The sequence below is a fragment of the Liolophura sinensis genome, chromosome 8 (genome assembly GCF_032854445.1).
Source record: "Liolophura sinensis isolate JHLJ2023 chromosome 8, CUHK_Ljap_v2, whole genome shotgun sequence".
NCBI lineage: Eukaryota > Metazoa > Mollusca > Polyplacophora > Chitonida > Chitonidae > Liolophura > Liolophura sinensis.
Genome location: NC_088302.1, coordinates 35850907 through 35863097, shown reverse-complemented (window position 1 = coordinate 35863097; position 12191 = coordinate 35850907). Strand labels below are relative to the sequence as shown.

The 12191-nt window shown below is 38.6% G+C and overlaps 1 protein-coding gene across 1 annotated transcript in view; it reads right to left on the bottom strand.

The window, feature by feature from the left end:
* LOC135473469 (cadherin EGF LAG seven-pass G-type receptor 1-like) overlaps window positions 1-11263 on the bottom strand; it is a 37682-nt gene extending 26419 nt beyond the window's left edge. Inside the window, exons 1-2 of the mRNA XM_064753320.1 lie at window positions 11241-11263; window positions 10008-10058 (exon numbers count right to left, since the gene is read on the bottom strand). Of these exons, the coding sequence (XP_064609390.1) occupies window positions 10008-10058; window positions 11241-11256 (67 nt within the window). The 5' untranslated portion in view covers window positions 11257-11263. The remainder of the gene's footprint in view (window positions 1-10007; window positions 10059-11240) is intronic.
* Between the last annotated feature and the right edge of the window lie 928 nt (window positions 11264-12191).

Sequence of the window (12191 nt, the reverse complement as noted above, 5' to 3'; positions counted from 1 at the left end):
AATCCTAGCTGACGCTTCATAAACAAGTAATTAATGGTGCGGGACAATCAGACACGTCCAGTAAACTGGGGAACCTGAGGCGGATGAGGGAAAGTGGAACAGGTGAGGTCGGCGTTTGACCACATTCAACATGTGCCGGCCAATTTGTCACGTCCTGTATGTTAGCTGGAGTGGTCAGTGAATTCCAGGCACACGAGGACGCAGGGACACTCCAACACCTTTACGTTAGCTCAAGCCCCTGGGGTCTCCCCCAACCTCGAGGGGACAGTCTTTAGCCACGCAATCAACAGGTACAGGTCGAACACGTGTTGGCAAGGGTCACTGGTCTTTAAACACGCATAACTGTTTTAGACATTTTCCATTTTGGGATCCCAAACTCCGCTGGTCGCTGGAGTGTACATACACTGAATTCGATCTCACGCAAGTCATGGCCTGCTTTTGCGCTATGTTAGACAAAATACACTACAGTTCGTTTAATTGACCCCTAAATTAAGAAAACTGCTATTCACAACGTTTCATCAGCAAATATATTCTTTAAATAGGGCAGAAAGAAAGCGCACTTAAGGTAAAATAATTGCTGATGTCCACATTCGTGGATATATTATACATACATGTCAAATCTCTTGGGGGTATAGGTTATACACACATTCCAGTTGACGGAGCAAGGAATTAAATCTCCTCTTGCTATAAATATGTTTTAACATGAATGAATACATGCAAGTCCAATCGTCAAGCATAAAATGACATTCAAAATCTTACGGATTATTTCCAGTAGAGCAATAAACATCAACGTAATATGTGCTTTGCATCGCCCATAAACCTGCTGTGGGGAGCAATTTAGGTCATTTTACTTAGCTTATATACATATTAACACATTTGCACATCTAACAATGGTTGACTACCTAACTCATTTTCCGCTATTCAATGAACAATAAACAAGAACTTACAAATTTATATTAACAAACTGATTGATACAACACTGCAGCAGTATATTTAGCAATGATCAAAATATAGCTATGAAGGCAAATAATACTGGGCAAATGAACCGCTCCTTCATCATTGACAGAATGTACAGGCCCTGTAAGCATGAATAAATATCATGCAACTATGAGTGCCGGCAGTTTTTTTTTATATAAACAATTAAGTCGCAGCCAGCATATATTTCGGTAAATAATCCGCGTATTAATAAAACGTAAGATTACAAATTTCGAAATTTACATCCGATAATTTCCATAGTAATATGTTCGAGTTAAAAAAAACAGTGAGAATGGAATATTCCTTTTTTTTCTTTTGTGTGCCCATCGGCCATCATTAGAACACATAAATATAAATAGTTATTACCAAGTTCATAATAACCCTCTATAAACCATGCAGCATAGTATTAAGACCAGCCGGAGAGACCTGAAGTCAAAACTAGTTAAAATACGTATAAACTAAACATCGTGCGAGTTAATGAGGAGGACAAGAATGTTCATCATAGATGGCCAATAGACCAGTTGAGGAATACAACACAAATGTAACATGTAACAAGGAAATGAAACATAGAAACGTTCTTTATTAGCTTGTTATCTTTCAGTTTTCAAGTGTACTTCCAATGTTGTAATGAAGAGTCAGTAGACATACACTGTATAAGTAGGAAAGAGCTTGATAAGTAGCAGAATTTAAGCATGCTCTGATTAACTTAAGTTTCGGGTCATTTTTAGCTTTGTGCAAATACAAATCAGCAAGTTTTTGTTTGCAATGCCGCAATGAGAATCAGCCGACCCGCGGATTAAAGAAAAACTCAGACAGAAAAAAAAATAAAGTGCATGCATTGATCTGCTTCAGTTTTTGTTATTTCAAGTTCTGTAAGCTGCTGAGTTATTTGTAAAACTAGAAAAACAGTGAAAGGCATAGAGTCTTCAAAACAACGAAATCAAGCTTTGGTTTGCGCAGACATGCGGACAAATCCCTAGCAAACGACCAACCGTGCATGTCAATACAACATAGTCGAGGGTGGGGTTTACATTCAAATTATCTCTAGTAGCTCCTCCCATAATTGGCGTCGTTGTGGCATTTGTTGATATACACTGACAGTAAATACCATTCCTTGCATACCTTGTTGTCGATAATATTTATATATCTGACTGGTGCATTACAGCGTACTCGAGAATATGTTCACTTATTTTACGGCAGCCAGTATTCTGGTGGGATGAAACCGGGCAGAGCCCGGGGGAAACCCACTACTATCCGCAGATTGCTGGCAGACAACTTCCGTAATGCGACCTGAGGGGAAGCCAGACTTCAACTCATAGCAACTGCATTGGTGAGAAGCTGTTGGGTTATTATTCTGTGATAGCTCAGCAATGAAGGCCCCCTATTGACGACAATAGGTAACTGTTACAATGAAGACTGCTAAATATTTTCAGATGTGATAAGACATCTTCTCTCAACTTGCTGTAATAGTTTAAAACAGGTCCTGTCTGTAATCTCACAACTAATTTCGATAAAAATGCTTTTAAGCTAATTTTCTTGCAAACGTAAATTAAAATATTAACATCAATATCAATACCAACATTCTAGACAATGAATATGAAAACAAAATTTGAAATCGCACAGTCAACAAGGGCAAATTCGCAATAATTTCCTTCGCAATAATCCCGCAAAAAGTCGACGTCGTCTTTCAGTAAGGTCATTCGTTAAGTGAATGTTCATGTTAAGAGATGTGAGAGGAGAAATTCCACAGGCTTACTGACAACAGATAGATTGAGCGACTGTGGCAGCTAAAATCATGAAAGTCAAATGAGATAAATCTCAATCGAGTTTTAACTGAAGCCATTTATATGAAGCGCAACCAAAAGTGTGCAATAATGATGCGTATGTTGTTCCTTATTTGTATCCCGGCCGTACGTGAGAATGTCTGTCAGCAACCTGCGGATGGTCGTGAGTTTTCCCGGGCTCTGCCCGGTTTCCTCCCACCATAATGCTGGCCGCCGTCGTACAAGTGAAATATTCTTGAGTACGTCGTAAAACACCAATCAAATAAATAAATAAATAAATACCTTATTTGTATCAAGTGACGTGAAACATGTACGATAATACCTGAAACATTTTCTGGGCCACAGATTTGGGCAATTTTAATTTGAGTCCAGCTAGGACAGAGTTATTCATCGATGCAAATAATAAGTGGTGATACTAGACATGAAGCACCGATGAATTACCTATACCACATGTACATAGGCCCTATAGTTTTACTTATCGTTGCAAGTTAAATGTTTAAACATGACAAGGGTTTGCGCATTAGGCGAGAGACAGGGAGAGGGCAATCTTTGACAATGGCGAACAGAAGCCCTGTAGACTACTCAATCCCTTTGTTGACACAGTCGATTTTCCCGGTCAATTTACTCTGGCAGCGACAAAGACAAACTGTTGTTTCCCCACTCATTGTTCCTGACCGAGGATGATGGACCAGCACTGTCAGCTACGTGCAGCCGGACTTGATGATCAACAACACCCATGACGTACAGGCACAAATCAAAATTCTGTCCATTTGAACCTAGCAGAGGTCAATCGATCTGTAAGCATTCCTCCTGCACTTTACTACCACATACACTTCTGTTGAATGATACGTGAGCCAGATAGGTTGACCTCTAATGGTAACGTGATAATAAAGTTGACTTAGTCAGTAGTTTTAAAGTTACAGTAACATATTGTTTCACTGCATGACAACCAAGGTAGTGGACCTAATGTTAGCTTATTCAGTGGTCCGAAAATTATAATCTCATGCAGTTTTGTTAATTATCGATCAAGCCAGTTGGCTAAAGTTACGACGTACATAGTCATAAAGTTACAATCACATACAGCTTTGTTAAATGATAACTTAGCCAGTGCTCTTAAGGTTGCAATGATATACAGCTCTGTTAAATGACTTAGCGAGTGCTTTTAAAGTTGTAATCACATACAACTTTGTTAAATGATAACTTAGCCAGTGCTCTTAAAGCAATCACATACAGCTTTATTAAATTCTAACCAAGCTGATGTCCTAAAGTTACAATCACATACAGCTTGCTCAAAATAATAACCAAGCCAGCCGTTCTGAAGTTAAATGATAACCTAGCTAGTAGTCCTAAAGTTAAATGATAGCCTAGACAGTGGTCTTGAGGTAAAAGGGTAGCCAAGCCAGAGGTCTTAAAGATAAATGATAACGTAGCCAGTGGTCCTGAAGTTAAATGATATTCTAACCAAAGGTCCTAAAGATAAATGATAACCTAAACATTGGTCCTAAAGTTAAATGATAGCCTTGCCAGCGGTTCTATACTTAAATGATAACATAGCCAGAGGTACTAAAGTTAAATGATAACATAGCCAGTGGTACTAAAGTTAAATGATAACATAGCCAGTGGTCCTAAAGTTTAATGATAACATAGCCAGTGGACCTAAAGTTAAATGATAGCCTAACCAATGGCTTCAAAATTAAACAATAACCTGGCTAGTGGTCGTACAGTTAAATGATAACCTATCCAATGGTTGTAAAGTTAAATGATAACCAGCAGTCTTCAGGTCATTGGATAACCTGGCCAGTGGTCCAAAAATTAAATGATAGCCTAGGAGGTAGTCCTAAAGTTAAATGATAACCTAGGCAATGGTCCTGAAGGTAAATGATAACCTATTCAATACCTTAAAATTAAATGATAACCTAGCCAGTGGTCCAAAAATTAAATGATAACCTAGCCAGTGGTCCAAAAATTCAATGATAACCTAGCCAGTGGTCCAAAAATTCAATGATAACCTAGCCAGTGGTCCTAAGGTTAAAACCCCTTCTAAAGCTCTTTTACACGATAACTTAGTCAATGGTCCTGAAGTTAAATGATAACTAAGCAAATGATTACAACAACAAACAGCTCTGTTAAAGGGTAAATAAGCTAGAGGTCTTTCATTAGATTAATTGATGTTGAAAACCGTATGGCTTAATTTTCTTTTATAAGCGAGCGGTCAGATTTGTGAGTGGTGAAAAACAGGGTAAACGACCACAATGTGCCAAGTTGTGTTATTCGAAGAAATTCTAAGATACTTGCAAAACCTAATATGAAAACTGAAAAACTAATCGTCTCAAAGGTTTAAGACACTTGACACAGGTCATTAACGAAGAGCTCAAAATAGCCTACTCAAAGCAGGTCAAGTTTGGAAAAAGAATGAGTAGCTATTCACCTACGAAACGATTGTTAACGACTGTCAATATTAAACCAGAATGGATGCAGAAACGAACCACTGGACCTTTGTTTGAGGCAGCTTAATTTTTGTACAAGATCTGTTGTCTTGACAAGCACGCCATTTTGGGAAGTTTGGTTGCTTCCAAATCAAATCCAGCTTCTGTTAAATACTAATATTATACAAAACAAGGTGTTGAAAAAAGGCTGTTTGTTAATATCAAGAGATACGTAGCCGGTTATTTACCTTAAAGTGATTAATCAAAGGCATTGTATGAGTGGCAATCAGAATCGGAGTAGATCAAAGGATTAGCACATTGATGCGATAAAACAAGCTAATTTGCTGTACGGGAGGGGATGTGATCCAAGCAGAAAGCGGACCGGACAGAGGGGAGGGGGTAGGCTCTAACAACGTGTTCATTTCTGAATGGGAATTGTTAATCATCTTCAAATCTTCACACTACAAAGATTCTATTACCTCGCCATGTTTGCACACTTTTGTGCTAATATTTTGAAGTAATACATCACTTTATGTTGTGAGTTTTCAAACAATAACAATTTCTCATGCAAAAAGGTGTTACTCACGTTTACAATATAGTAAAACCAGAGCAGCGACGACAGTGTGGTAGTCACCAAATGGTCACACGTAACCGGTGAAAAACGGCCTATTGACAATTTACCTCAGTTAGGATTTCATTCTAACTGTTCGTGTAAATGCTTAAATAATAGCAAATTACACGCCCAGCAGAATTAGGTAAAAATGCAATGATGTTAATTGCTAATTTATTGGATATCACTGATCTAGAATTACTCAAAATGTGAAGACATTTACTCATGTTGTTCACTTTAAAAAAATGCATATTTATGAGTCTTCATCTGTCAATTGATGTTTGTTTGATTGTTCTTTTGCTTTACATTTGAGCATTTGGCATTTGATCTACCTTACTCGATGTCATATGTGTGAAATTTACTCTTTCACGTCACATCAACAGTATATTCAGGTGACAATGCTAATTGTGCGTAAACTGTGAGTTGGAACACTTTAGTTAAATGATGTTATTCAGTATAAATCTCTTTGAACTGAGGTTTCCAATTCTTTGCAAGGAATCTTTGGTGTCGAACCTCTGTGAACAAGGTTGGTGTAGAATCTCTGGGAATAAGGTTAGCCCCTTTTAATTGTTGTTTAATTATTCATAAGATGGATGTGTAAGTGGTGAACAATGTAAGTGTGGTAGGTTAAAACTAGTTTGATGTTCAAAGTTTAAATTAAACCACAGAAAAGCCATCACGGTCAACCATTCTGACCGACATTTTAGTATTTTTAACAGCTGGCATTGGCGACAAAATCGTTTCTTCATTCATGGATTCTTCTTAAATACCAGCGTAATTTAGTTGTTTTTTTTTTAAATATACATAAAGCATTGAAAACTGTGTTGAAGGATACAAAACCTCAGAAAATAGGACTCCCTGATTCGCTTTTATAAGCATAATTTATATTGTGATGACCGGAGTTAGCTGACCGACCCAGAAGGAAGGCCTCTATACCTCACATCAGGCTGATCTGTAGGAGATTCATAGAATTGTAAACACTGTCATTGTTTGGGCGAGTTTGCGCAGTGAGTGTCGGGGGAACATTTGAGTGCTGTACATCAACAGCACAAACTGAGGCTGGCCTAAGGCCAATTCTGCGCTATTTACAAACAAATACCTCATATCGGACCGCGATTGTCAATTTTGACTTCACTGGGAATAACAGGGTACAGATCAAGCCGATTTTTTCTTCAATATTTGTTTTCTGAAATGCATGGTGGCTGTATACTTGGGGCCTTTTATAAAAAAACGGGACAGGGTCAACCTCACATTAGAAACACTTATAAAAGCTTAAGTTGACATGAAGTTGTACGTGGGACCATAGCTCGTGAGACCATGCTGCATGTTCACGTTCACGCACAATTTTGTGATTGTTCCTAATGAGGCTAATTCAACAAGAAAAACGCAGCATATACTTAAAAAAAGTCACAATTTACAATGTCGTTCATCAATGATGTACCTTGCCAGCCTACACTGCTGTCTATTGCTCAGTCCTTGCTTTGCAATGGTGTTTTGTGAGGAAACTGCTAACGTAGTATTGATGTACTGCAAGAGAGAAAATGGTCAATTCCGCTTGCGCTACAGTTGCCCTTGCGCGTAAAGGCGCTCCATTTAACAAGGGACAACTTTTTTAGAATGAATTCTTTTAAGTTTTTCAAGTAAGCTAATACTTTACGTCTTGGAAAATTTGAACAAACAATACCTTTTCTAGAATGAACACTTGCAAATTTCTTAAGGATGTTGACGTAAACTAATACTTTACGTCTAGGAAAATTTGAACAAACAATACCTTTTCTAGAATGAACACTTGTAAATTTCTTAAGGATGTTGATGTAAACTAACATTTTACGTGAATGAAAGTTTGAGCAAGAAACAACATTCCAAGAATAAATACGTCTAAAACCGTTAAGGATTGAATTTTTCGTGTTTAACTCTTTAACACGGGACTGCATTTTTCCTGTTTAATACTTTAACACAAGACTGTAATTTTCCTGTTTATCACTTTAACACGGAACTGCATTATTCCTGTTTAATACTTTAACACGGAACTGCATTATTCCTGTTTAATACTTTAACACGGGACTGCATTTTTTCTGTTTAAAACTTTAACACGGTATCTCATTGGCAATATACTCATTTTATTAATTGAGCCGGCCTTACTTCTTATTTCTCCACGGAGTGCATTGTTTCTTTTCTTCATTGTGAGAGTTTTTATAGCATGTTCCTGGATATCATTATATCCCCAGCTTGTCCTCGTTCCTTATTTGGGCGTCTGCTTTCATTAAACAATAGGCACATGTAACTGTAGATTAAAAAGGTAGAATGCTGGTGCCCAAATACGTAAACCACACTTTAGCTCGATTCAGCTAATAACATGTTGTAACCACACCCATGGCTGTGTATATATTAAAGTACTGGTGTTAAGTGTCATGTAGCGTTATAATCAGAACACTTAGCAAGGACGAATAAAGAGGCCTTTGTAACACCAGTAGACGACTGGCATATAAAATTAGAGCATTGTTTCTTACTGAACTAGAGGAAATGTGTGGAGAAAACTTCAAAGAAATTTGAGATTTGTTTACTTAAACATAAATTCTCAATCAAAATCAATCGGACAATCGTGTTCGTGTCCGTGGAGTGAGCCATTTATCTCAGTTGCCTACCATTATTTATTTCTATGAATATATTTTGGAGATAAAAAAGTTTCTAACTGTTGATTCTTTATGCAAGTTTTATTTTTAGACTCCGATTTAGACACTCCCTTGCCGTTCCCATGTTCATATTTTCATGCTACGTCAAAACACGATTTGGTCTCAAACTCTATATATATCTTACTAAAATACATGAGATATATAGTATATCCTGGTTTGAAAAGGAGAAAACATTGTTAACATCCCTTATAAATTCTTGAACGGTATAATTACTGACAGGCAAAGAAACTCACAACACGATGTTTAAATACCGTTATATAAAAACCTGGAATAGTCTAAATTGCGGAATTAAGGATCTTAAGTTACCGCCCTCACTTCAGGCTTTGTTTTAGTCGAGTTAACGTGACCTTGGGTCTAAAATGGTATAAGGACATCCTCAGTGAGTGAAGCAAGGTATGTCGAGAGTGTTAAAAGAATAGTCCTCAAATTAGCTCAACTGGTCTCGTTCAACACTTGGAAAGATGTCGGAAATAGCGTCATCAAGACTTTGCGTTTCAACAACGTGGGTTGGAAGCACGCACTACGATACCTGGTACATTCCTGCGTGTGTTCAGCAATGTTGACTATCAAGGGTAATACACAGGTAAACAGAGAGGTCGTTAGTAAATTAGTCAAAACCCACCCTACTACTGCTCCATCCCCTCTCCCTCCATCTTCTCTATGTCTGTGTTTGACCTGATTCGTGGGAAACCCACTCAATGACCTCGCACGCGCCAGCTTTTGAAAAGACACCGTGTTTAACAGAAGGTTGGTGATAGTTTCGTGGGCTCGTTCTGTCAGTTGTATTCTGCAGTGATTAGTCACTGTAATTTACTATCGGTTGCTTGAATACGGGATGTACGTCACGATACAGTAACCTTACAAGTGGAGGGTGGCGGAGAATGAAGACGGGGGAAGGTGAGATGGGGGATGCACGGGGTTCAACCAGGTCGGGGACAAAATTTTGATACCTGACAAATGTCAACAACTGTAATAGCTCAAGGTCATTTTTCACGTCAGTAAGTTTTTAATAACCACGTTTAATTTGGAACTGTAGGTGTTATTTGAAATCATTATACCTTTAGTCATTGAACTGACCTTGAGCAAAAGAATGATTTTTTTCTCCTTCCATTTAAAAGATCTTCGGTTATCTCTAACTAGAGTCTGTGTTGCCTCATTTTACATACTCTCTATCAGCAACCACTTTTTGAAACTTGCCGTTTGTAGCAGGCTCCAAGCATTTTACTAGAATTCACTTCATTTTATCCTACATAGGCTTTCAGTACATGTATAGTGAGAAACAGAGATCGGCCATTCCGTCCAGGCGCTCCATTCTACAGGCACACAGCATTGCACAACACCAGCAGGCTAGAGGCTGGCTGCTGGGTTTGCTAAAGATAACTTTTAACCACCCTTATAGTGTAGCTTAATCTCTGTCTATGTGGCACCTCATGAACACATTTTGGTGTTCAAGAAAAACAACAAAAATTTATATACTAATCTCCTTTGAGAGCTTGATGAATAAATGAATCAGACTTACCTGTAATGGTTACTATACAGGAGATCATTGATACCAGATACAAGGCACCGGCTGAAACAACCGAAGAGTAGATATCACAAATTAGATGGATGTAAGTGTACGTAAGCACCCAAGTAGGTGTAAATACCGGAGTGTAAATTAGCACTATTAGCTATTTAGTTATGTGTCAAGTGTGACTTCAGTTCATCTTTTAATTGCGTTATGCAAATATTTATTTATTTGTTTGGTGTTTTACGCCGTACTCAAGAATATTTCACTTATCATGACAACGGCAGCCAACATTATGATGAGAGAAATCCGGCATGATCTGGGTTTGAGCCCATCCACATGGGCCGCATTGGTAAGGGACTTCTAAGTTATTGTGTTGTGCTGCGGCCACCTAAGGGGAAAACGGAGTTTTTCGTTGGCAACCTGGTGCCACATTGTCGACAAAAAGCCCAGTCATTCACGCGACTTGCATACTCAACTGACATTAATTTGGAACGCAAATACAGCGTACAAAGAAAGATGAGGCAACGTTCATAGGGAGTCGAAAATTACTCGGCTCAATGCTTTTTTTTTTTGACATCTGTAAAACACCGCCAAGATTTGCGAGTAGCTAAATGTAAATGAAGACGTTTTCCGCAGTATCTCTAAACAGCGACGTAATGTGAAGCACTAAAATGTAGTTCAGATCGGGTAATAGAAGTATGTCGTCCATCCAAGCCACAACAAGCTGGCTCGGGGAACATTAAACCCGCGCACCACACAAACAATTTATCCCATCTAATACACACAAAATCCACCGTACAACACGACAGCAGTGGAAAGAGCGAGTCGCAATCCTAATATAGAACCGGGGTAGCCCCGTGCTTAACTGTGAAAGGTAGAGATGTTCACTGACACCCGTGAGTTACAAATCGCTGATCTCTAAAACAGACCACCACGAAGTAGGTGGTAATTTATAAGCTAGGTCGCAAAACTGGCCCATGTAATATCAACCAGCTTGTGAATATATATATATATATATATATATATATATATATATATATATATATATATATATAGATATATATATATATATATATATAAAGTCACCAATACCGTTTGTTTCGCATTACAATATCATGTAATTATTAACTATGCTGTTTCCGTTGTCGTCTGCAGAAAAACTCATCCACGTAATTGACAAAGATTTATTGAAAAACGATCAAAGGTCTTGACGGGGATGTATTAGATGTTACTATATCTTACCTTTAATGTTTGTCATGATTGATGTTCTGCCAAACGCCGACCGACTTCTTTAGGGCACACTCTCACTGTTACTCCCCGTGTACCACTGGACCAGGATTATACCCACGATGTTCAGAGACGTTGCAATTCTTAAGACGCCTGCACCTTTTCTTTCATCGAATAACTCCTTTTGTACATCCACAATCGGCCACGTTCGGCTTTTTCAGTATATTAATTCCAAGGAGTTTTGACGCGTAGACTTTTGTCGCAGCATCTTACTGGTACAGCCAACGGCTATATTACAGGCGAGCCATTTGAGGGGTATCACAGGGCGGACAAGTAATCTTTACTCATTGTGTGCTCTGGCCAGAAATCCGTCGGCCAATCAAATCGCTCAGAGCTTGTTTGCTCACAACTTTGTCAAGCTTGTCCAAAATTCAATGATCCAGACGACAGTTTTATATCACGAACTTTCGCGGGGAGCCTCGTTTTAGCTTTCACTGCACTTTTACGCCCCTGTCTGCTCTTCACAGTTCAAATACTAGTTTCTCTTCCTCGCTTTATAAGATAGCAATATTTTTTTTTCTGGTGACGTGAAATGAAGACGTGGCCAACGAAGGAAGCTAGCCATCAGTCTCTTCATTAGGAAGGATAGGTAAACACTCACACATCCAGAAACATGGCGGCCGAACAAGGTGGAGTGATCGCTTTTGTATGTCACTGGTAAACAGTCCTATCCTGGTTTATATAACTCACTCTGTGTTTTTCGTATATTCTCAAAGTACTGAGCGTTTTCACGTTGTACTTTGTTCGCAGTTACGCTGGGGCGGCTGCACATATTTCACTGGCGACCGTCAAGCTCTCCCTGCAATTTGCCCATTACTTAGTGCGCCCCTGAAAATCTTCTCGGCCCTGCCGTCGTCTGTAGCTTGGCAGACTATTGGAAGCTACTGCGAGACCTCATCTTATTTC